Source organism: Myotis lucifugus, unplaced genomic scaffold (assembly GCF_000147115.1).
Source record: "Myotis lucifugus unplaced genomic scaffold, Myoluc2.0 scaffold_276, whole genome shotgun sequence".
NCBI classification, from domain to species: Eukaryota; Metazoa; Chordata; class Mammalia; order Chiroptera; family Vespertilionidae; genus Myotis; species Myotis lucifugus.
The window spans coordinates 123,735-150,865 of NW_005871324.1; the positions used below are offsets into that span (position 1 = coordinate 123,735).

General features: G+C 43.5%; 1 protein-coding gene across 1 annotated transcript in view; it reads right to left on the reverse strand.

The window, feature by feature from the left end:
* SBNO1 (strawberry notch homolog 1) overlaps positions 1-19,480 on the reverse strand; it is a 50,409-nt gene extending 30,929 nt beyond the window's left edge. The window contains 6 exon segments of the mRNA XM_023763204.1: positions 1,429-1,525; positions 4,128-4,228; positions 7,717-8,029; positions 9,198-9,302; positions 9,821-9,952; positions 19,317-19,480. Of these exon segments, the coding sequence (XP_023618972.1) occupies positions 1,429-1,525; positions 4,128-4,228; positions 7,717-8,029; positions 9,198-9,302; positions 9,821-9,952 (748 nt within the window). The 5' untranslated portion in view covers positions 19,317-19,480.
* Positions 19,481-27,131: the final 7,651 nt, after the last annotated feature.

Below are 27,131 nucleotides of genomic sequence, written 5' to 3' on the forward strand. Positions count from 1 at the left end.
TGTTCCAATAAACTTTATATATTTTTATTGATTTCAGAGAGGAAGGGAGAGGGGGAGAGAGAGAGACGGGTGGGGGGAGGAGGGAGAAACATCAATGATGAGATTCACTGATCGGCTGCCTCCTGCACGCCCCCTACTGGGGACCGAGCCCACCACCTGGTCAGGTGCCCTGACCAGGAATTGAACCGTGACCTCCTGGTTCATAGGTTGACACTCAACCACGCCAGCCAAGTCAGAACTTTATTTATAAAAACGGACAATGGTCCAGATTTACTTTGCTGACCTCTGGTTTAAAGGGCCATCGGTAAACTTTCAATCCTTTTGTGAAGACTATTATTGGAAAATTTCCGATACCACAATCCAAAGCTCATTTTAGATAAGCAGAAAAGTATGAGATCTTAGAACCCATACATGGTTGGTAAACAGACATTTTTAGTTTAAGTGGTATTATTAGTGGCTTTTTATAGAAAAACAGAGTATTATATATATAAAACACAAGTAATTATTAATTTTCATGGTCATTATGGAAAAAAGACAGAAATGATGTTAATGTAAGCCAATGCGTTTAAATAGCACATTTTATCTTTAAGATCCCCATGTTTTTGTTTTGTTTTGTTTTTTAAATATATTTTTATTGATTTCAGAGAGGAAGGGAGAGGGAGAGAAAGATGGAAACATCAATAATGAGAGAGAATCATTTGATCGGCTGCCTCCCGCACGCCTCCTACTGGGGATTGAGCCCGCAACCCTGGCATGTGCCCTTGACCGGAATGGAACCTGGGACCCTTCAGTCTGCAAAGCTGACGGTCTATCCACTGAGCCAAACCAGCCAGGGCTGTTTTTTGTTTTAAATAAGCTCTATAAATTACACAAAGTACATATTTACATCTCTGCAATTTATTGATTTTATATTCACTGCTAACTCAAAACAATATAAACCCAAGCTTTTATTCTTTTTAAAAAAAATATCTTTATTAATTTCAGAGAGGAAGGGAGAGGGAGAGAGAGATAGAAACATCAATGTTGAGAGAGAGTCATTGATCGGCTGCTTCCTGCACATCCCACACAGGGGATTGAGCTCGCAACCCGGGAATGTGCCCAGATAGGGAATCGAACTGTGACCTCCTGGTTCATGGGTTGACACTCAACCATTGAGCCACGCTGGCTGGGAAAGCTTTTATTCTTGGTTTTAAAAGACTTCAACCTAAAACAAAGTTCTAACTTTGTATAGAAGAAAAAAACAACACAGTATATGTGTATATATTTTCAAACATATTCTAGTTTAAAACATTACAAAGCTGGTGCTTGTCAAATTCTTAAGTGCCCACATTGACAAATCCTAATAGATAACAACGTGTGTGGGAAAGTTTTTAAGTTCAAGAGGAACTTGGAAGTCTTTCATTATTTTGGCAAATCCCAAAGACATACATTTTATTGGCATATACTCTGCGTAGGTTTCTGCATGGCCCATTTCTTCTTCATCCTCTTCCTCCGGTTCATCTTCCTCTTTTACAACAGGAACCTTCTGTAACACAAAGACAGCATAATCAATTCTAATCTGAGAGACTAGAGGCCCGGCCAACACATAGAAAATCTTCTGCAGGAATGCCCACCATCCTCAGTCCTGGAAACATGACATCACTGCTACATTCCCTGACATCGGGATTCCTCATGGCTTCCCTGCTTCTCCAATGAGCGCAGATCATCCATGACTTGCTCTCATCCCTGACACACAAAGGGGCCACCACAGGGCTTCACCTGTCTTTTGTGTAGCCTTGGGCAAATTAAAATTCTAAGTCCGCCCACTCCACTTCATCTCAACTATAACAGGAGTGCATACTCCGCTAAATGACCGGCTTCCTTCCGTCTCCCTCTACCTTAGCTCCCCTACCTAAACTTAGAGGATAAGATGGTAATACCAAAGGGTCACAAAATGCAGGGACTACACAGGTAATATTTCTAAGCCAGTGGGATATAAAATGGCAACTGCCACCAAGCTTAGGGTACAGGAGATACACAGGAGGCACACAGACTGTGGGACCTGGGCAATGCCTGCCCAACACACAAAGTAAATGTCCACTAGTCAACTCCAGGCACATTCTACTGGGTGAGGAATGTGGGCCTAGGGTTCTCAGGTACTCCTATTTTTTTTAAGAGAACCTAGAAATCAGGATTTTTATGTGTTAGCAAAACTTCAAACATTTTCAAAAACTTGTGGAGGCCAAACAAAACACAGGTATCCACTGGTTTTGGTCCATAGGCTATCAGTATGCAATCTGTTGGATGTTCCCAAACTACAACACAATATAGACTTTGGCATATTATAGGCAAACATGGGTTGACTGTGAGCCTGAGCACTAACTACATACATTTCTTGGAGAAAAATGAACTCTTAACTTTGTAGAAATCCACTTAGGTAAGCTGTTGATGCACGAGCATCAAGTCCTGGGACTGCCAGCACCTGCTCTCCAGCTCCCCGCACACAGCCCCAGGCACAGCTGCGCTGCCGTCTAATTCCTACTCCATCCCCAGTCCCATCAATCCTCTCCTACTGTTATGTGTAGTTGTCTTGTCCTGTTTTCCTTTTTCCTGTTCCCCTTTCTTCCTAATGCCAAGTTTAGACCTTTATTACCCTTTCTGCATTACTTAACCAACCTCCTTCAAGCTCTCTTTTCCCTACCCGAACTCATCCTGAATCATTAGCACGTCCCTCCAGTTCTAGGCTGCTGCACCAAGTCCAAGGTCCTTTGAATTCACATCGGGACCCTCCACAAAGCTCAAATCAACCACTCCATCTTCTGCAAGCCATGTGTCTTGGCTTAGTGTCACCCAAGCACTTGGCTGCCACCACCTCCTCTGTGCCTATTTATGCTTTAATTTCGCTCCCTTCTGAAAATGCCCTCCCTCCATACACAACACCCAAGCTCCGTTATACCTCCTCTATAAAACGAATTCTTCGCTTGCCCACGAGATCGCACTTTCCTCCACACTCATAACCCTTGTTGCCAGCATCACAATGTACCTTTTGCTGTACCTTGTTAGTTAAAATGTTTGTCACATTCCTTGTTTATTCAAGGGGGAGCCATGCAATGCAGTACACTCCTGGTAGAAACCTACCACACAAACTCAGTATTATACGTAGCGCAGCTTTTTTTTTTCTTAATATATTTTATTGACTTTTTACAGAGAGGAAATGAGAGGGATAGAGAGTTAGAAACATTGATGAAAGAGAAACATCGATCAGCTGCCTCCTGCACAACTCCCCACTGGGTATGTGCCCGCAACCAAGGTACATGCCCTTGACCGGAATGGAACCTGGGACCCTTGAGTCCGCAGGCTGACGCTCTATCCACTGAGCCAAACCGGTTAGGGCCGTAGCGCAGTTTTTACATAAATGTACAGAATCGATGGACTCCGTACATTGGAAGCATACAGCATTTCCAAAATGTAAGAAAAAGATTAGCATATTGATTACTCATACCTAGACCATTATATGATGACAACTCATAAACAGCTATACATTCATATTCAATCCCAAATGAATAGTTACCAAATACTTCCCTGGTTTCCCCCCCCCCCCCAATTAGATGTGATTCACAATAAAAAGATGTTGTCCTGGCTGGTGTTGTTTAGTGATTAGAGGTTGCCCCACGCACCAAAGAATCAGGGGCTCGATTCTGGTCAAGGGCACCTACCTGGGTTGCAGGTTCAATCCCTAGCCCCAGCTGGGGTATGTGCGGGAGGCAACCAATCGATGTATCGCTCTCACATTGATGTTTCTCTCTCTCTCTCATTCTTCCCCTTTCCCTCTCCCTCCCACCCGTCCACTCCTTCGAAAACTCAATGGAGAAAATATCCTCTGGTGATGAGTAACCAAACAAACAAACAAAAAAATATGTCAGTACTCATATATCATTACATCCATCTTATCAACTATGCAAGTTTTAACCACCTTGTTCAGTATATAGTAGTTTTTTCCCAGTGAAGTTTAATGCTGTTTCATTAGTTTATGTAGCTGAGTAGCCCACCTTCACCCAAAAAAAAGTTTCCTAAGGATTGTTCTAGAACACTTTTAGGCAAGAGTCTTTTACATGACACAAAAATACAGATACAGCTTTGAAACTCACCATGGTCGGGGAAAAACTCCTCATCTTCATGTCATTTATCCATATTCTTGCTACCTCTTTATTAGAAGACTCCTTCTTTACTGTGCCGTTGCTTACATCAGCTGAAGGGGAGAGTCAATTTACATTTTAGAACAAAATCTCCATTTCTTTTCCTACAGTTTTTTAAAAATTCAGTAAAGTTTACCCACTTCATAAACCCAAATACACGGATCTGCTTATCACTAACTTAAAGTCAGCATAAGGATGAAAACATTCAAAGCTGTGTCCCATTTTGGAAGAATTAACCTTAGAAAACAAGTAATTTAAAAGGAAATGTGCACAAAAAAACTTGAAAGCTATTTATTAAAAAGAAAGCTTTAACCAGAACTATTTGATAGTTCATTTCAATACGAATGCCAAGAGCCAGCATTTCTTTAAGATACTTCACTTGGGGCCCTGGCTGGGGAACTCAGAGGCTACAAAGTCATCTGGATATGCCAAGGTTGTGGATTCGATGCCCGGTCAAAGCACATACAAGAACCAACGAATGAATGCATAAATAAGTGGAACAACAAATTGATGTCTTTCTCTGTCCCCCTCCCCCCCACTCCCCTTTACTCTCTAAAATCCATATTTTAAAAAGATACTTCACTTGGTTCATTAAAAACAAACAACAAAACTTAGTATTCTCACCAAGATAGAATCAATCTCACTGGATCTGAAGGTGCCTACTAACTTTCAAGGCAAAAGAATTATTTCCAGAAAGGAAAAAAACAACAACTGGGGACTATCTTCCTCTTTTCCTCAGAAAAAGAAAACAAGTAATCTACAACGAACCTTTTCTTTTCTTACACCAATGCTTTGCATATTTTTTAGATACAGCGACAGAAGCCCTCAATCTGAGTGTCAAAGTAGAACTGCTTGGTCAAAGAATCCAGAGCCCCTGTAATTAGCCTACATCTCTAAGTATTCGGGAAGCATCCTGGTACCTGGGATTCTTGAGCTCACAGTGTGAAAATCACACCAAGGGCAATGATTAGCGTCTTGTCTGTTCTACCAAAAGATGGGGAGTATTTCGGAGCCTGTCACAGGGGAGAACATAACAACTGGGATTAAAGTGCTGACAAAACAATGCTGGACAAGATAGTAAAGTTACTTTGGGTCCCAATTTGTTTCACTGTAGGAGAGTGAACTGTAGGAGAGCCAGTGAACAGTTCTCCAAGTGGCAGGACTGGAGCTCAAGTGAGAGATGAGAACCCCTAAGGGCTCCTAACGGGGCAACAGCCAGAGATAAGAAATACAAGAAGAACATGCAACACCTTGCTCTGTGCCGTTTCATACTTTTAATGTTCTTCCCTTTCAGTATAAACATGACTCTCTCCTGCAACACAAACATGTGCTTATCTTCAGCATTCACTTACTGTTTCTTTTTCAGCCCTGGCCTGGTCTGACTTTCTCAGGCTTCCACACAAGGATGTCTTTGATTTGCAGTCTTTTGTCTTTTAAAATTACTATATTGAATGTGGGAGTGTTACTGTACAGCCCCACATCTCTCCTATTTTCTGTTCTCTCTAAACTTTTTCCTCCCATGGCATATATCCTCTCTTTTAAATTATAAAAGCACATGCTGACTTGAAGGGTGGAGTGGAATACTTAGAGAGCCACTCACATAAAAGCAGCAATCTCTCCTCATTAAACCCAAAAACTTTAATGAAAAGCAGCTTCCACTAACTGCTGATCACTCCAAGTTTCCCAGGAGCCATTCAGATGTTGCCCTGCACCTTAACTAGGTGCCACAGTCCTGCTCTCCACAGCAGAAAAGAGAAATCAGTCCTAAGACAGTGAAAATAATTTCACAATGGGTATCTAGCTGCCAGATTAAAGTTAGTTCAAGAGAATGATGCTGAGAGTAAGACTATAGTGATAAGGGCACAATAGTATAGACCCAAACATAAAGATTAGATTATCTTGTATCTCTAATTGCATCTGTCCCTGGAGACACAGTTCTACATCACCTTACAAACGTTGCTCCTTCCTTTGGAATGCCTCTAGCCCTCTACTTTATAAACACAAGCACATTACAACTTCCTCGCAGTCAATTTTGCCACAAAATTATACATTAGTCTACATCAGGTATTAAAACTTATCTGGCTGGTGTGACTCAGTGGTTGAGCATTGACCTATGAACTGGGAGGTCATGGTTCGATTCCCAATCAGGGCTAATACTATATAACATAGTGGTCAGCTCAGGATATAACTGAAATCAGAGTTAGCATCTCCATCAGTCAACATAGTTTGTTTATATATAAGACAGGGACTCAAATACTATTTAGTTCAATGGAGAAGACAAGGAAAAAATATCCCTCTTAAGAATTCATTTTTCAGTTTCTAAAAATATACTACTAAAACTTGATATAACCAAAATTAAAAAGACAGATTAATTCTATTTTACCTTTAAAAATAAATGTACTATGCTAAACACGAAGCTTGAGTACTCCACTTAAAATTATAACCTCTTCCTGCCCTACACAACATTTTCAGTTTCTTTCCATCACACTTATCCCTGACATATTATGTAACTTACATACTGTGAAACACCACTAGAATGCAAGCTCCATGTGGGAAGTGAAATCAACAGTTTTCATCTCAGCCATAGCCTCAAAAATCCCAGAACAGTGCTTGACACATAGGCACTCAATAAATATTTGTTCAATGAGCGAGCAACAACAAAAAAAGCCACTCCAAGGCAGAAAAACTAACTATAAAATCTACATTCTTTATGCATAAATGAATTCCTAAAAAGGTGTGATCAAACTATTATTGGGCTGTTTCCCTTTAAATCTAAACCTATCGTTAAAGTATTATGGATTAGCTGGTGGTAATGATTGTACAATTCTGTGAATATATTAAAACCCACTGAACTGTACAGTTCAAATGGGAAAATTTTATGGTATGTAAATTGTATCTCAATAAAGCTGCTATAAAAAAGTATTATAGGTGTTGACTCTTCAAAGAAAACATAGTGAATTATTTTATAATGAGTATATGTACTTTAAAGGAAAATTTACTAAAAACACAACTGTCCATAAGTAATGAAGCCAATGACAGGCAAAATCATAAAACTGTAAAGGTCAGAGTTAAAGTATCAGACTATCAGTTTAAAGCTTGTTCACCTCAAGCATGGTCCAAGGACCACCAGCAACAGCACCTCCAAAACTCTTAGAAATGCAGAATCTTGGGCCCCACCAGACAAGACCTACAGAATCTGATTGTTTTTGAACAAGATCCCCAGTGATTCACAGGCACATTAAGTTTGAGAAGCACTGATTTAAAGGATTGAGAAAAATGTTAACTGGTTATTCACCATATATAAAACTGAGGTCTCATGATGTCAATGAAACTACTTGGAAATTCCACACCTCATTTCAAGGTTTAATGCTAAGTTTTCTAAATTTTTGCTTCTCTTAAATTGTATAAATACTGTAAGTATACAGACATAAAGTTTTTACGTCTTTCATGTCCAGTTCTTTTAAGACCCAAGAAACCCTTAAAAACACACTGATATATCTTATCAAAGGCAGACAACTGACACCACTGAAAGCAGACTTACTAGCTGCTGTTGCAACTGGCTGAGCGATATTAGCTGGTGGCTTCAGTTTCATGAGTTCATTCAGACTATTATTTTTCAGAAGGTCCTTCAGTTGAACCTGGTCTTTTGAAGGTGCAGAGGTCACGGCATTTCGTACTGCTGGTACTGAGACCGAAGGGCGTGTGTTTGCAGAGGTCTGGATAAACTTTGCTAAAGTGATGGTTTGCCTATTCGTTGTTACAGGTGGTGTTTTAGTCATTACAATTGTAGATCCCAAGGTCGGAAGTTGATTTATTTGATTCAGCACAAATGTTGTTGTAGACGGAGGCTGCTGCTAGAAAAGAAAACCATACACATCACACCACTGAAAAATGCTGTCTCCTCTAATGTAGCCACTATCAGTAGGCCATTTAAAACCTAAAATTGACTGTTATTCTTACCTAACCACTGGCACCTCGTTTTTAATTAAGTATGATTATAATAAACTCCAACTAGAACACACCATTTTGAGGGGAAAAAGGTACAGTGGTGCGACATTTTATATAACTGTTGGGGAGAGCAAACACAAAATGGGACTCTCCGAAGCAAGCTGTGATGTACAGTAACCTTGTAACACAAGGAACTGAACAGAAAGAGTGTATAATCTCAGCACGGCCCCAGCGAGGCAGAGAACATTGGGTACATCACTTCACCTCTGGAGGCCCGAGCTCTCTGAGGACCATTTTCGGTTTCTAAGATTCCAGGACTCCTGTCCAATGTTTGCTATCACACAGATTCTACTAATGTTTAGAACTTAACAAGATAAAACCACCAAGCAGAGCTCTAAATTCTCATGTCACACGAATGGTCAGACAGGTACATTACAAATAATTGGTGATCATGTCACCAATTAAAAAAAGGTCAAGATTTGAGGATAACAGTATGTCTGTGACTACAAGCAACTAAAGTATAACTGAGATACTTTTATAAATGTATGTATATTTCTACTTCCTTTTCACCTCAAACTATGTTATTTCTCCATGACCCCTGTAACAAGAATCTTCCAGATCCTACTTATCGCTTTTAAATAAAACTCAACAAGTTTATCATGTTACCAAATTTTAAAGTTTGTCCAATAACTTTATACCACTAGGTGTAAGTTAATAACTGCTATGTTTAAAGCACAATTATAATCACATAAAAATTTCATACCAATGGACAAAAACTTAAACAAGTAAAAATGAAGAGAATAGTGGGATAATGCAAGTTTATCTTTTACTTGATGAATTTTCTATCATTTGCAATAAATAAAATAAATTTCTGTTTTGTCCAAATTATCTTTTGACCAATATAAATAAATAAGAATGAAACAAATGTTTTAGAAAATAGGTGAGAGCAAAATATTGGGAAAGAAGTAGCAAAAATCAGAACTAGTGAGATAAAACTGTTTTGTATGAAAGGTTACTTCCTTACTATAGTCCTAAACTATTTCCGTAGTAATGCCAAATCTAAATAATTCTTACCCTAACATTTAACAGTGCTGGAGTAGGTACCGTCTCTGGTTCTTGTTTAACAGGAACTGCTGCTTCAGTCTCCAAACCTAGTTCTAATGTACTAAGTGGCACTGACTGGAGAGAAAACAACATCGAGAAAAAGAATGACGCAGTGAATTCCGTTTCAAGAACAAGAGATGTATTTTATTAAAACAAAAAATATTAAGCTTTACATTCAAATGGAATGTAAAATCACTAGTGCCAAGTAAAAAGGAACAATCTCTGCAAGGATACCAGCTTCACAAAATTTCACTAACACCAGAATCTCACTTTTGCTTTCAGAAAATGTGTATAGTAAAACCTCAGAAAAATGCCCTATAAAGTACATAGAGACAACTAGTAAGGAGATTAACCATCCTCCCAGAAAAATAAACAATTCATCTCTTACTTTTTATATATACAACGAAGCAAAAAATAATGTTTTGATTTTCATTGCAAATGTTTTCCATCTCATGAATGAAGACTAATAATTCAACATAAAAATAACCTTCACATACATGTTTAAGTTAAGACTTAATATTACCTACTTTCATAAGTAGAAATTAAAATTAAGGGGAAAAATCTCCTTTTTAGAGGCTTTGGAGGACTCTTACCTGGTGAACTGAAGGGGTAGGTGTTGGAGTTGCAAGCCCCGCATCTCCACCATCAATATCAAAGAGGTCATTCGGACTAATTCCACTCTCACTCAAAGCAGCAAGCAGTAAATCTTGTCCTGGCTCCACCATCTTTAGAACAAAATATTAAGTGTTAACATAAAAAACTTAAAATGATAATTAACTCTCTTCTAAATATAAACCAGCATTTCATTATCTACCAGATCCATTCATTCAATGTTTACGAGGAACTGGCTGCGTGTCAGGCAAAAAGGAGGAATAGTCTCTGATCCCCAAAAATTCAAATTAAGATATAAAGGACAGCAAGGTATGTCAAACACAGCAAGAATATGTCGACAAAATGCTGTGGGAAAACCAAAGGAAATGCTGAACTTTGCTGAGGGAGAGAGGTTACAAAGACGACACTGGAGCCAAGAGTCAAAGAAAATCGCCCGGTGGACAAGGATCTCCTGGACAGTGTGCGTATTCAAACCCATAGACACGTGAAAGACACTGGCACTCCTTAAGACCAGAAACAGGGAGACAAAAACTGCTACAGCAGACCAGGAGAGCCGATGTGCGCAACAGCAAGAAGTAAAGAAGCGGGTATGGATTCCAATATATTTAGGAGAGAGAATTCCTAAGACCAGGTTTAAATAAAAGCTCAAAATGGAAGGGAGAATATGAAGAAGAAGAAGAAGAAAACCACACACACAAAAAACACAGGAGTTGATGGATAATTAGAGTTAAGCCAAGAGAGAGTAATCAAAAGTTGAGCCCAGGAGACGTGAAAGATGAGTTATGTGGGTCTTAAAGGGGGAATGCCTATTTAGGAGCAAGCAGGTACATTTTATTTTATTTTATTTTATTTATTTTTATTTTTTAAAACATATTTTACAGAGAGGAAGGGAGAGGGATAGAGAGTTAGAAACATCGATGAGAGAGAAACATTGGGCAGCTGCCTCCTGCACACTCCCTACTGGGGATGTGCCCGCAACCAAGGTACATGCCCTTGACTGGAATCGAACCTTGGACCCTTGAGTCCGCAGGCCGATGCTCTATCCACTGAGCCAAACCGGTTAGGGCAGCAGGTACATTTTAGATTGGGGTTTCCCAACTGCACTCTTAGGAGTGAGAGCAAAGTATTCTACAAAAGCTTAACAGAACTTTCTTAATTTTAACTTTTCTCATTAATTTATCTGAAAGAAACAATTTATATATACAAACATACTTATGGGAAATCTGTACTTGTTTTTCTCAGAAAGCTAATTTCATGTTATATAAACATACTAATTTTCAGCTAGTCCATTTGTTCTCAGACTATGCAATAGAATTAAATGTCAGTGTTTCGTTATGTCCTACAAAAAGGTGTTAGCCAAGAATGCAATAAACATGACTTCCAATATATAAGAACTTCTATTTTAGATGAAAGCAATATAACTAACATAGAAATCTTCTCCTAGCGCCCTAACCGGTTTGGCTCAGTGGATAGAGCGTCAGCCTGCGGACTCAAGGATCCCGGGTTCGATTCCGTTCAAGGGCATGTACCTTGGTTGCGGGCACATACCCAGTAGGGGGCATGAAGGAGGCAGCTGATTGATGTTTCTCTCTCATCAATGTTTCTAACTCTCTATCCCTCTCCCTTCCTCCTCTCTGTAAAAAATCAATAAAACATATTTTTTAAAAAAAAGAAATCTTCTCCTAGGTAGGTCTATGCCACACAAGCATGTTATCACTTAGAAAGAAGCTCTAATGAACCCATGAATAAATTTAAGGTAGAAAACCACAGACATCCAGAATTGAAACTAAGGGCAGACTCACAGCTTAAAGGATGGGAGGAAGGACAGAGTCCAAAGGAGACTTCCCAAAACTCTTCAGAAAAAGGAAAAGAAGCCTAAGGAAGAAAACAATTTGAGTAGGAGGAAGGAAGGAAAGGGAACTGACCGTGACTAAGCACCTTTTACAAGCCTGACACAGTGTTAGGCTCTCCATATACATCACAAGCCCACAACCCTAAGCAAGATGAAACTGAGGCTGGCTCAGAAAGCTTAAATTCCCTCGTCAAGATCACCCATTCACATCTATATCTTCAAAGCCCATTTATTCTCTTTTCAATGAGTAGATCAAAAAGTCAATGTTGGTAACCCTGAAAGTTTCAACACTTAACTTAAAATTGGAAGGGGATGGAGTATTAGGCAGCAAGATGCACGGTACAAATATGTACTTTAAATGCTTCAAAAACATTTTCAATCCATAAATTACCTCATTAGGACCTGTGGGAATAGGGGGTGATCTTGGCCCACTTACTATGGCTAATCTTGACCTAAATTAATAGAACTTGAGACTATCAAAATGCCATATTTTAAAAGTAATTACTGGAAATAGTTTATGTACATTAGAAACAAAAGCACACTGTTTTAAGAAATTGACTCCTAAACTACAGACCACAGAACGCTTGGAGGTCCCAGGGCCCTTTAATCCATCAGTTTTGCACCAAGTCTGGTTGGACTACTTACACTCAAGAGTACAGAAATGTCATTAACTCATGAAACAAAAACAAAATCACCAAAAAGTGTTACTGAATTCGAGAGCTTTTTGAAATATAGTTTCTGAACAATGAGCATTAAAAGTACAAAAATATGCCCAGCTGGTGTTGCTCAGTGGTTGAGTGTCAACCTATGAACCAGGAGGTCACAGTTGGATTCCTGGTCAGGGCACATGCCCAGGTTTTGGTTGCATCCCCAGTATGGGCGTACAGGAGGCAGCGACCAATGATTCTCTCATCACTGATGTTTCTCTCTCTCCCTTCTTCTCTGAAATAAAAAAAAAAAAAATTTAAAAGTACAAAAATATTATCATGGAAGGGAGGAATTTTGGGGAGAAACTTGATATTTAGACAAGAAATGATGGCAGCAGTTCAGTGACCTACTCAAAATTCATTCATAGGAATCACAATTTGAGACCTCTGATTTGAGTAGTGACCTAGTATTGACAATGTCTGTAAAAGATATTTTTTCTTAGGAGCTATTAATAAAAGACATTTTAATTTTATATACATTTTACACACAAACAAATCTAGGGATACTTTCTCTCTTAGCCAATTGAATACAAATTCTCTACTTGTACTTTTTTGCAGTGAGGAGGAAAAGGGATAGAGAGGGAACATCTGTGCCATTCTCTAACTCCATTAGCCAAACCCCTTAATATTTAATCATAGTCCTATTCTGAAATTATTACAGACTCATGGAATTTCAGTGCTCAGCTGAGAGAGCCCTTAAAAGGCTATATTATCCAATCTTCTCCTCCTCGATTTATAATAAGTAGGATTTACTCCTGAGAGGGAAAACATTTTCACTTTGAACGGTCTAAATACAATATAAATGCAAATACTGTTAGGTGTAAGAGAACTGTGTTACATTGTGTCTACTAAGGATCACATAGACCTCAGATGACAAGCAACATGTAGCAATCTAACAAACCCCAAAGTTACTAACAGCAGTGATTCTCTCTCAGACAATGGACAACAAAATGGCTCCATTTTTATCGTAAATACATTTGAAAGTAATCACCTAGTTCAAAATAGTACACTATAAAAGCGACAATGATAAATAAGAAACAAGGACACGGTAGTAGAGAGAAACTAAGAGCCACCCTTGGCAGGAAGAGAATCCTGAGGAAACAATAGCCAATCGGAAGAATGAAAGGATACAGTTCCCACAGAGAATACCAACACTGAAACCTATCAAGGAGGACAAGGTTTCTCTTGTTGAGACCTAAAACAGATCTCTATAGCTTACAGCTCATGCCAGTTACCAGGGATGTGTCTGCAGCGGCACACAACAGAAGTTGAAAAGACCATGGAGTCAAGCAGAATATCAGGGTTCAAATACTGGCTACATCACCCACTTAGTAAGTATAATATGGTCAAGTAATATAGTATGACTCAGTTTCCTCATCTTCAAATAGGAATAAAATAGAACTTGCCTAATAGGAATTGCTGTACTACCTGAAACAAAAGTTAGCTACTATCATTTTGATAAACATTAGTATCGTGTCCAAAAAACTTTTTTTTTCCTATATCACTGATGCAACACTTTATTTCCCAGAATACAAACTATTTGTTGGAAACCTATCCAATAATTAACTTCCAAATTAGTTCTATAAAATAACAGTTCCCTTTTTACCGAAAGTGTCATGTATCCAGTTAATCAGAGTCTCAGGACACTGATATCTTTAAGTGTACACAGAAAATATCACTTAGCAAGTTATCTTTGCCAGAACTAATAACAAAAAGGTTTATTTCTCCTTATTTAATAGTACTAAGCATGTCTGATTTTTGACTCAGCTTCAATTTTGCTTTCATGCAGCCCAGATGTGTGACTGACATACAGTTTAAGAATTTTGCCCTGTCTGGTGTGTTCAGTGGTTAGAGCATAAGCACACGAACTGAAGGGTCTCAGGTTTAATTCCTGGTAAAAGGCACATACCTGGGTTGCAGGTTCCATCCCCAACCCCAGTCGGGCACCTGTGGGAGGCAACCAATTGATGTGTCCCTCTCCCTTCCCTTCCTCTCTCTCTCTGAAAATCAATGGGAAAAGTATCCTCGGATATTAAATTTTTTTTAAGGATAGAATTTAGTAGATATAGTCTATCAACAAGTATTTATTTTTTTAACATATTTTTATTGATTTCAGAGATGAAGGGAGAGGGAGAGGGAGAGACAGAAACATCAACGATGAGAATCATTGATCAGCCGCCTCCTGCACACCCCCTACTGGGGACCGAGCCCACCACCCGGGCATGTGCCCTGACTGAGAATTGAACTGAGGACCCTTCAGTCCACAGGCGGACTGTCTATCCACTGAGCCAAACTGGCTAGCTAGGACAACAAGTATTTATTAAGTGTCTACTGAGTGGTTTATTAAGAATACAAGGAGCCCGACCAGTGTGGCTCAGTGGATAGAGTGTCCGCCTTCGGACTGAAGGGTCTCGGGCTTGATCCCGGTCAAGGGCATGTACTAGGGAGTGTGCAGGAGGCAGCTGATCGATATTTCTCTCTCATCGATGTTTCTAACTCTCTATCCCTCTCCCTTCCTCTCTGTAAAAAATCATTAAAAATATATTTAAAAAAAAAAAAAAAGAATACAAGGAGAGCCCTAACCGGTTTGGCTCAGTGGATGGTGCGTCGGCCTGCGGAATGAAGGGTCCCAGGTTCGATTCTGGTCAAGGGCATGTACCTTGGTTGCGGGCACATCCCCAGTAGGCAGTGTGCAGGAGGTAGCTGGTCGATGCTTCTCTCTCATCAATGTTCCTAACTCTCTATCCCTTTCCCTTCCTCTCTGTAAAAAATCAATAAAATATATTTAAAAAAATAAAAGAATAAAAGGAGAGCCCTAGCTGGTTTGGCTCAAAGGATTGAGCATTGGCCTGCAGACTGGAGGGTCCCGGGTTCGATTCCGGTCAAGGGCACACCCCCGGATGGCAGGCTCGGTTCCCAGTAAGGGGTGTGCAGGAGGCAGCCGATCAATGATTCTCTCATTAATGATGTTTCTATTTCTCCCCTCTTTCTTCCTCTCCGAAATAAATAAAAATATATCTTAAAAAAATAACCCAAGGAGAAAAATGGTTAGTATAAAGAGAGCTTTCTTTACCTAATAAGATATTAGTTGTATTTTTTTAAACACCTAATCCTCAAGGGAGCAACTGCTCAGTTGAAGTGCCCTTCTCCCCATTCTCACTGCAAAACCTACGGGAAGAAAGGATCACAAAGGAATCTGTAGATTATAAACAAAGTTTCGAGCCCTGGCTGGGTAGTTCAGTTGGTTAGCGCTTCATCTAGATACGCCAAGGTTTTGGGTTTGATCCCTGGTCAGGGCACATATAAGAAACAACCAATGAATGAATCAATAAATGGAACAAATTGACGTTTCTCTCTCTCTCTCTCCATTCCTCCCCCTTTCCTCTCTCTCTGGAAAAAAAGAAAGAAAAACAAAGTTTCAAAAATATTCACAAGAGCCCTAACCGGTTTGGCTCAGTGGATAGAGCGTCAGCCTGCGGATTGAAGGGTCCCAGGTTCAATTCTAGTCAAGGGCATGTGCCTTGGTTGCGGGGACATCCCCAGTAGGGGGTGTGCAGGAGGCAGCTGATTGATGTTTCTCTCTCATCAATGTTTCTAACTCTCTATCCCTCTCCCTTTCTCTCTGTAAAAAATCAATAAAATATATTTAAAAAAATATTCACAAGAGAAAAAAATGCTTCACAAAAGAAACCCAAGAATCAGGTGAGGCCCTAGCCTGTCTGCTCAGTGGTTAGAGCATCTGCTCCCGGGTTAGGTTCTGGTCAAGGACATATACCTTGGTCGCAGGCTTGATCCTCAGCCCTGGTGAAAGTGTGTTCAGGAGGCAACTAATTGATGTGTCTGATATTGATGTTTCTTTCTCTCCCCCCCCCCCACTTCCATTCTCTCTTTAAAAAAATCAATGGGAAAATATCCTGTGAAGATTAAAAAAAAGGGGGGGGGGAATCAAATGCAGAAATGAAATAACTTTCTTGATCACCATCAAATTCACATGGCTAGCTTTATTTTTAGTATACGGTTGGATTTTTTTTCTTTTAACTTTCAAGATAGTCACTGAGTAAATGCTACCCATTATCCCCTTGCCACAGATGAGAAACTGAGGCCTAGAGAGGAAGTGTAGCAAGGTAACAACAAACCCAGGAGGTCTCACACCACATACCTCCAAGATTCTGTACTCTTAACCTTATTCCAGTATTTTTCAATCTGCTGGCCAAAACACAGTGTGTTGTCCAATCAACTCAGTGCACCATAACCAGTATTTTTAAACATCTCAGCATAGAACAGAAAATTAGAAAACATTACTTCATAAGATGAGTTTTTCAGTTCTATGTGTCTATATGCACTAGGTCACAATGTAAAATGTATTTCTTACTGTGTTATGCAGTAAAAAGGTTGGGGGGGGGGATTTCAGCGCTATCCCAAGGTGGTCTTTAATATTTAGTAAATTCAACCACAAAGTGGATCTGTCAATTAGCACTGAAAAACAAAGACCATTCCAAAAACCTTAGGATGACACCATTTTGGTTATTGGCTATTTAATGTGAAAGCAATTCCTCCCAGAAATTATCTTTACTTTAGGCAGACAAAGCATGGGAACCCACAAAGCTTCATGAAAAGTCAGATTACTAGGATCTGAGTGTTCATGTCCTTCACAGGTGGCAGCTCTGAAATCAAAGCTCAATTTAGAGACTAAGAAATGCCAAAATGTAGCTGTAGCTAGTCTTTGAGGTGAATCATTTTAAAAAGCATGTAAAGCTCTAGCCGGGCAGCTCAGGTTAGAGCGTTGACAGATATGCCACATTTGTGGGTTCAATCCCCAGTCGGGGCACATACAAGAGCAACAATGAATGCATAAATAAGTGGAACAGTCGTTATTTCTTTCTCTCAAATCTAAATTTTTTAAAGCTTAAAAAAAAAAGCATGTAAAGAATCTCCATACTGCCTATTTCTTTCTAATTTTTATTTATTGATTGAATGTAGAGAGAGAGGGAGGGCAGGCGGAGGGAGGGAGGAACATCAATTTGTTGTTCCACTTACTTAGGCATTCATTGTTTGATCCTTGTTGTGTGCCCTGATGGGATCAAACCCGAAACTTTGGCATTACCGGACAACGCTCTAACTGTGCTATCCCGCCAGGGCCCATACTACCTGTTTTTAATTAGCAATTTCAGCAAAGCCCTTAAAACATGTAAAATTGCCTGACATAGCAGCATTCAATGAATGAATGAACTGCAAGTCACTAAGCCTCCCTTATTAAAGCTTACCCAGCAACTAATGTAAAATTTATTTAAAATTCTTAAGAGAATCATGTGGCATAAAGTTAGATTGGGAGATAAAAGGAAGGGGGGGGGGTTGTCACTGCTCTGGTAAGGTAAAGCCTCTTTAAACATGAAAATAAAATGTTCCCTTGCTTGCAAGATCAATGTGCCACTCAAGGCACTAGTAGCAAATCCTGCATTTTACCCTAGAAACTGTACAAACTATGTTTTGTGCAATAAGGTTGACCCCCCCCCACACCCGCCCCCAGACTGAAAACCAGTGCTGACCGCCCTAAGTAGCGGGGGAAACGGGATCCGTCCGCACTGGTAGCTGGTTGGTCTGCAAGCGCGTTCTGTCTATTGGCGCTGGTGCAACCTGGGGCTTTGACAGCGTTTGCGACCCTCCCGGCGGCCGGTGAGAAGCCCCATTCCGTCTCTAACGCCGGTTGTCTAGAGAATATGAAGCATTGAACTGAACATAAACAGGCTAATAATCCACTTTCAAAGGTCAAAGGGGACCCCGGTTTTAACCTTCCCTCGTCAACACGTGTTCAGCACAAACTTCCGGGTGCAGTTACAATTGGCTGCGCAATTCAATGGACAAAAAACGTAGCTTCATTCCACTCTCGCTTTTCTCGCCCCGTCCTTTTCCCACGTTTCTCTACCGACGACTCTCCCCCCAAAAAAACAAAAGCCTCCCACAGTACACGGAGCACGCCCGGGGGAAAAAAGAAAGAAGAAAAAAAAAGAGCTTCTCTGTGCGAGGATCAAGTTAGTGGTCCGCAAACATTAACCAAACAGAGGCACAAAGCCGGGGTGGAAAGGGGAGGAGCTGGGAGCCGGGGTCAGGAAAGAAACAATCACTAGCGCAGGAACATCCCGATCTCCTCGGCGGTTAAACAGACCCCAAACCGCTTCTGGGAAACCACCCGCGCACACGGGTTTGGGGAACTTTAGGTGCTGCTTACGCCAAACACTCCCAAAGTACAAGCAAATCCCTCAACCGCCCTGCCCCTCCACGGACAGATGCTCCGGGAGGCGGGCGAGGTGGCTGGGGGTGAGATCAACCTCCGGGCCGGGCGAGGCGGGGAGGGGGTCCCCACGTGTCCCGGACCCTCCCCACCGCCCGGACAGCGAGGGGACGAGGCACTGCAAGTGCGGGGTCCGGTTTGGGGGCGCCCCAGCAGCCTCCCGCACTCGCCCTAGAATCCCGGGAGCAACCCTCGGGCGGGAGGACTTCTGAAGGATCGCGGAGCTCACTTTCCGGCGGGTCCGGGACCTCGCAGCCCCGGTGTACGGCGGGGGCAGCAAGGGAGGCGACCCCAGCGGGGCCAGCGCCGGCGTCCGCACACCCTGCTTCCCCGCCCAAAGGGGTGCCCCTGGCCCGGGACAGCGGGGCCCCCGGGCCCGACAGCCCCACGCGCGGCGACCGCAGGGCCCGGCGCTGACGGGCGGAAGAAGCGAGCGCGGCGGGGCCGCCGCCGGGACCGTGCCCCCGAGGCGAACAGCTCAGGGGGCGGCGAGAGAGGCCCCGAACCGGGGTGAGGTGGCGGCGCCCCCCCCACAGCCCGGCCCCACCGGCCCCCTGAGGAGGGTGGGAGTGGGAGGCTGTCCGGCAGAGCGAGTGTGGAAGCTGGAGAGGGTTCAGGCGAGGACTTACTTTTCCTTGCGGGATGCGACGCCGGTACACCTTCTCCCGGGCGGCGAGAGTTTGGAGAACCACAGGCGACGGGAGCGGAGGCGGCGGTGGCGGCGGCGGCGGCGGCAGCAGCGGCGTCTGGCTCTGCCTACCTCCCCGCCGCCATCTTGACGCCCCTCCCCCCTATCCCCCCGCCCCGCCGGGAGGGGCGGGGGCGGGGCGACGGAGAAGGCGCAGCGCGCGCAGCGCGCCCCACGTGACTTCCTCCCTCCCCCACCGCGCTCCCCGGCGCCCCTCTCCGCCCCGCCTCCCTCCTAGGTGAAGGAAGATGGTCTGCCCCCCCCATCTTGACCGCCCCCTGCCTTCGCCGCCAAGCACGGGCTCCGCCGGCTCCCGCCGACCCGGTACCAGTGGTTGGATCCAAGAGAATTCCGGAACCCAAACGGTCCATTACCGCGGCTCCGGGGTGGGCGAGGGGTGAGGGGCCGGGTTTCCGAGAAGGGGGAGGGGGAAGCCGAAGGCCGCTTCGGAGAGTCACGTGTCTACTGCTTCCGCCGGCGCTCGAGAGGCCTCGCGAGAATTCCGTTGCCCCTCCCTTTCGATCCCGCTGGCTGCCGGGAAGAAGGTCTGAGCTCCGTGTGCCAGGAGCAGGTCAGCGGGTGGGCCGGGCGCATGCGTCCCGCACCTGCTTTCAAAGTCGGGCTAGGAGGGGCCCGAAGCTGCTTTCAGATCCCTTTTGGCTTGTGGCTTCGGCCCGGGAAGTTACCTTGTGGCTTCTCTGGTACTTTGGCAAGCTCTTCATTACCTATTGAATCCTAGAAGAAAATGTTCGCATAGACATTGCTCGTTCACAGCACTTTATTCAATATGAAACCGCAAATAACTCGGAGCTCTTTGGCAGATCCTATACCATTAGGAGTGTGAGCACCATCAGCCCCACTTTTTTTCCGCGTACACAGCTAATAACCCGAACAAACTATTGCTGTCAGTTAGTGATTGCTGCAGAATAGGTCTGTCGCTACCACCTCTCACTTCCTTATAATAATATTATGTGACCCAACACAGAATAAATTAATTTGTTGGTAACCCTTTTGTAAAGTCATTCTGAGAATGTTGTTTGACTCTGTTGCTTAGGTAATAGGCACGCCTGGTTGATTCTTGCCCCCTGCTGGCGGCGCATCGCACTTGCCTAGCGCTGAAAGAAAACCTAGGCGTTGAAAGGCTTGGAGGTTAAGGTGTGAGCTTTTCAAGAGGAAGTGTAGGGCGGGGAGTAGCCATGGTAAAAATAATTAAGCATCTTCCAACATAACATTTATATACATAAGCGTTTATTATATATGTGTATCTACATAAATAAACATTTGAAATTGCTTTGTTAAAACTTTACTTTCATTGTTTCATTTAATTAAAAAAAACTATAGAGGTAAAAATATAAAAATAGTTCTATAAGAACAAGGCCTATATCTGTCTTGCTCACTGCTACCCACTAGACTAGTTTATAGCCTAGAAGGTAATAACCAATAATTACAACTCTGTCACATGAAAGGGGAAAAAAATATGGAAAGATGCAGCAAAGAAATCTAAAACATTGTAGTTAATACATCAGTATCTTTGGAGCTGGGTTGGAACAATTCAAAGTGGCCCCTACACTCAGGCTGTATACAAGGACTAGAGGAGTACTAGATTCTGAAAACAGGCTTGACCTAGAAACCCACACCCTTTGAGGTTTTTTCTGAGCATCCACCCCAGATCCTTGCTGCCATCTCTGCATAAGCTCTTTTTTTTTAAAAAAATATATTTTATTGATTTTTTACAGAGAGAAGGGGAGAGAGATAGAGAGCTAGAAACATCGATGAGAGAGAAACATCGATCAGCCGCCTCCCGCACATCTCCTACTGGGGATGTGCCCGCAACCCAGGTACATGCCCCTGACCGGAATCGAACCTGGGACCCTTCAGTCCGCAGGCCAACGCTCTATCCACTGAGCCAAACCGGTTTCGGCTCTGCATAAGCTCTTTACCTTGAACCAATACAAAAGATGGTGTTTCGATGGACATTTACAATATAGCTGCCGCACATATGTACACAAATGTTATGCACAAGGTTATTAGTCTCAGCATTGCTTAATGAAGCAAAAATGGGAAACAACCTAAATATCTTTGAAGAAAGGACTGGTTAACTAAACTATGGAACTTTCTACAATGAAACAGAATGAAGCACCTCTACCTATGAGAATATATAAGAATGTATTTTACTTGCATGTATATACAGAGAATCTCTGAATGACAACACTAGAAGCAGTTATGTCTCAATGGGAACTGAGATGCTACTGGAAGCAGGTGATTCAGAAAAATCCCTATTCAGGCATGGTATTGACTTCCCCTTGGCCATTTACACATATACTTGTCACTCCATTCAACCAATTTTTACTGAGCCCCTACTTTGTGCCAGCTACTATGTTAGAAGTTAGGGGGTACACGTTTAAGAAAAACAAATCAAGGGAGGAGTATTGGATGGAGCCTGCCCTTCAGATAAATGCCCTTGCCCAACTGGCCTGGCTCAGTGGTTGAGCACTGTTGACCTATGAACCACGAGATCACAGTTCGATTCCAGGTCAGGGCACATGTCCGGGTTGTAGACTCGATTCCCAGTGTGGGGCATGGAAGAGGCAGCCGATCAATGATGCTCTCTCCTTATTGATGTTTCTATCTCTCTCTCCCCCTCTCCCTTCCTTTCTAAAATCAATGAAAAATATATATTTTAAAAAGACAAATGCCCTTACAGTTTAGTGGGCACTAATAAAAAATTCCACAAGGTGTAAACTTGGAAGTGTGCCAACATTACAAAGAAGCTAACAGAGCCTGTTATAAAGGCATCTGACCTCATCAGGGAAGTCCAAGAAGGCTTCCTTGAGGCAGTGATAACTGAGCTGAAAAGTAGGCATTATCTAGGCAAAGGGAAGAGGCAACTGCATTTCTGGGAGAGGAAACTCCCTGAAAGGGGCTGGAGCCAAGTAAGGAGAAGGTACAGTAACAAGGCAAGTGCATCTCTTACCGAGATAGTGTTTCTCAGCTCCAACCTCAGCTTCCCTCCCTGATTTGCGATCACAGCAAAGCTACGTTCTGCTCTGCCAGCTGTCTCAGTGGTAACTGCCACAAGGAGTGCTCCAGGGAGACTGCGCCACCTGGCCAGGGCATCACCTGTTTTTGTTTTTGTTTTGGTTGTTTTTATGGGTTTTTTTAAAATTGATTTTTAGAGAGAGAGATAGGAACATCGATGAGAGAAAGAGAAACATCGATTGGCCCGTCTCCTGCAGGCCTCCTACTGGGATGGAGCCCGAAACCCAGCATGTGCATCCATATGCCCCTCGTTGGGGAATCAAACCAGCAACCTCTTGGTGCATGGTCGACACTCAACCACTGAGTCACACCGGCTGGGCTCACCTGTTCCTTTTTGTTTTTTTAATTAAACATTTAAAAAGTTTTTATTATGATAAGAACACGTAATATGAGATCTTAATATTTTTATGTGTACAAATGTAGTATTGTCATCTATAGGCACAGTCTTGTACAGTGGATCTCGGGAATTTATTCATCTTGCATAACTGAAATTTTATACTCATTGGTTAGGGAGTCCTCATTTTTCCTTTTCTCCAGCTCCCGACAATCACCTGTTTCTTAATATGGATTTCCAGAATGTTCTCACAACTATTCACACAAACTGTAGTCATTATCTGTTTGGAGCATTACACCAACCCTATCTCTGTCTTCCCTAAGGTGATATGCGTGGGATAGTCCTGCAGGCGAGGGGTTGAGTTAAGGAGTTGGAGAGTTTCTGCCTGACATTTTCACCCTGTGTATGTATTCACTTTAAAAATGGTGAGGATTGCCGAAACTGGTTTGGCTCAGTGGATAGAGCGTCGGCCTGCGGACTGAAGGGTCCAGGTTTGATTCCGGTCAAGGGCATGTACTTTGGTTGCGGGCACATCCCCAGTAGGAGATGTGCGGGGAGGCAGCTGATCGATGTTTCTCTCTCACTGATGTTTCTAACTCTCTATCTCCTCTCCCTCCCTCTCTGTAAAAAATCAATAAAATATATTTTAAAAAATTATTTTAAAAAAATGGTGAGGATTAACAACAACAACAAAAACACTTTATATTTTTATGGACACCCTGCTATTCATTTTTGTAAACTCTCCCTTAGAAGTATTTAAGATATCTAAAATCATTGATTGCCTGCCTCCTGCACGCCCCCTACTGGGGATCGAGCCCTCAATCCAGGCAAGTGCCCTGACCCGAAATTGAACCAGCCACCAATCTTTCCGTGCACAGGACAACGCTCAACCAACTGAGCCAGGGCTAGGGTATAACTTAAAGCCACCAAGTCAAAAAGAATTTTTCTCACTTCACCAATCTCTCCCCACATTTTACCCCACTTTCATTGTACTCATAGCATTACTCACTATGTAATATTATCTTCTAAAAAGTGGCCTTTTGTTTGTTTCTTTCCTAAAAGATATGAATGTGTGTCTTATTTGCCACTGTATTATCCTTGAGGGATCAGACAATGCCAGGTACACAGCTCAAGAAATGTTGAATTGCCCTAACCGGTTTGGCTCAGTGGATACAGCGTCTGCCTGTGGACTGAAAGGTCCCAGGTTCCATTCCCGTCAAAGGCATGTTCCTTGGTTGGAGGCACATCCCCAGTAGGGGGTGTGCAGGAGGCAGCCGATCGATGTTTCTCTCTACGGATGTTTCTAACTCTCTATCCCTCTCCCTTCCTCTCTGTAAAAAATCAATAAAATATATTTTTTTAAAAAGAAATGTTGAATTTATAAACTGTAGAGAAAGTAAAAACCTCTGTATATTTGTGGAAGCTGGAAGAAACCTTGGAGATCAGGAAGAAACCTTGGAGATCGCTCTTGGCCCAACTCCAAAATCATTTGACAGCTTGAGGAAGTTGAGGGCCAAAGAGCTGAAATGACATGCTTTTGTATACCTCACTTGATTTTGCTTTCCTACTTTCCTGGTGCACTGGTACACTCCTTGGGCAATGATGGGGTCTCTAAAAATCTTCTTGGGGACCAAAGGGAGAATGGATGAGTGAGTGGCTATATTTGCCTACATCCCCAGGAACGAGCTGTAACTGGATGTCGTCCCTTCTTTCAAAGCAAAGAATACCCAGGACATCCGTGCTTCTCTGTGACCACACCCACAGTGGCTCCCCTGGGTGGGGGACACTGTAGAGCTGTTTCCCTGGGATTAAGGTAATTATCTAGTGGACTCACAGTCCAAAGGTTGATCCAGGCCCTGCCATTAAACTGCTGGGTGACCGTGGGCCAGGCAAGCTACCTGTTCCCTCTGGTCCTCTGCTTCTGTGGAATGGGTGGGTATGGGGGGCTAGGGTCTCTGAGGTTCTTAGTTTACCCACTGACCCAGTTGGTAGGAGCTATGCCAGCGGCTTTGACTACTGGAATCATAGACTGTTCCAATAAACCTTTCGAACCCAGGAATGAATGGATTAACCTGCTGGAGGAGGGCAAGGTATTGGAGATGCCAAACTGCTGGGAGTTAGGCTTCCCAGGTCATAAGGGGAGGTCGCGGGTCAAAGGTCGGGTTCCAGTCAAGTTGGAGAAATAAATGGTCCGCTCTGAGCTGGGTCCTCCAATCACGTGACTAAACCTCCCGAGGCGGAGCTTCAGCGCCGTGAGGGGGCGGAGTTTGGGACCTCCAACGGGAACGCGGATGCCCTTGCACCGCAGCCAATCAGCTCAGGGAGACGGTACAATTTAAACACCCATCCTTCCACCTCCTCCGCAGGGACCTGTCCCGATAGCGATTGTAGAAAGTGCGGCCGCTCGCCCCGCCCCCAGTCAGGGAGGCGGGGAGAAGGGCGGGCTTTCCCTCCCGCGTCCGCCTATCACGGCGCGCGGCCAGGGGAGAGGCGGGCGGCGGCGCCAATCAGGGCAGCAGCCGGTGCTCTGTGCAGCAGTTGGCTACAGTTGTTGTAACTTTTTTCGAAAGCTGCGTTTCCCGGGAGATCCCAGGCGGTGACAGACCGGGACCATGGGTAGAGGTATGTGCCCAGATGGCCAGAGCCTAGGCGGCTGGGGTGGGAGGTCGCGCTGGAGGAGGGCCTGGGTGGCGGGAGCGGAGGCGGGGAGGCACCCTCCTGCGGGCTGCTCCCACGGGGCGCGGGGACGGGGTAGGGGGTGGGGGATGGGGGTGGGGGTGGGGGCTGGGAGGTGAGGGACGCTGCGGAACCTTCCATGCCCCGCAACCTACCCCCTCCCGAAGCATCCAGAAGCCCCTCCAGCTCCCGTGCCTCGGTTTCCCCTCTCTCTAAGTGTTGGCACCAACTGACCTGCCTCTCCAGAGGCGAGGGATCCAGCTGTCAAAGCTCTTTGGAAATTAAAGCGCAGGTCACCTCCAGGGAAGGGTTGTTACTCATGATAAAGACGGGTGAGGGCGAGGCTTTGCCCATTTCGGGGCTCCCTCTCGTTGGGAAAGGGGGTGACCCCGAGGCGAGGGCGCGGGTCGGTAACCCACATTGTGCAGAGCGCGTCGGCGTGGACCGCACGGCAGGTGCCTTCCTTCCCTCCGCACGCCCCGAGCCAGCTCTGCGCCGCCGGGGCAGGGGGCAGGGGGCAGGGACCCGGCCCCGCTGGCCCACTTTGGGGTGAGACGGGTCCCCGGGCACCTTCCGGGGCGGCTCTTCGTCCCGCAGCTGGTCAGGGCTCCTGCCCATCAGAGAGGCCACGGGAGGCGAGGTCCCTGCCCGGAGTCCTTCGCACGCTTGGTTCGCTGTCAGGACAGTAAGACCCACGTTATGCGGCAAAGTGACCTGCTGGTCATTTCCAGCTGCTGTGTCTCCTTCATGCAAAAACTTGAGCGTGACGTTTGACTAGCATTATCATTTTTAAAAAGTAAGCTGAGGTTTTACATTTTTCTCAATATCCCAAGGCACTGCATTTTAGTAGGAATTTGCCTTAATGCAGTATGCTCCCAGTAGCAATAATAATGAATAAAATAAGGATTCATTCAGCAAATATTTATTGGGCCCCTTTGTTTTCAGCTCCTGCACCCAATTGCATCATTTACTCTCCCAGCATCCCTCTGGGGTCTTTAGGGACAAGGCTTACCCAGATTCTGATTTAAAAATGAGGCACAGTGAACTTCAAGGTAAAGAGCTTAATAACTCAATCCACAGAGGAAATTAAGATGAATATTTTTCTTCAGAAAAGTGTTGAGCATCTAAAAGTATATTAATAGTATCTGACTAATTTATCTGACAAATCTTAAAGGTATGCTTTCCTGAGTCATTTTACCATCACAGCAAAATAATGTAAACTACCTATTTCAACAGTAGTGCATTAAAAAAAAATAGTTTGCTTTAACTAATCTATGGGGGGGGGGAAGTGGGGCAAAACTAAGCACTTTGCCATTGAATTACTTAAATATTTAATAATTACCATTAAGGGCCAGGCATTTTATTATCTCAGTTAATCTTCACAAATTGTTATTTCCATTTTTTAAAAATGTTTTTTAATTGATTTCAGAGAGGGAGAGGGAGCTAGAAACATCAATGATGCCCCTTACTGGGGCATGAGTCATGACTAGGAATCTAACCCTGACCTCCTGGTTCATAGGTCGATGCCCAACCACTGAGCCACACCGACTGGGCCGTTGTTTCCATTTTTCAGAGGTGGAATCTGAAGTCCAAAGTCACTGTCTAGACTCTGGCCATGCTGCCTTCGCTGGTTCCACTGTACCTCTCCTACCACGGCGGGCTTACATGTCACTGTAGTATGATAGTGATCCTCACTGTCCACTGACC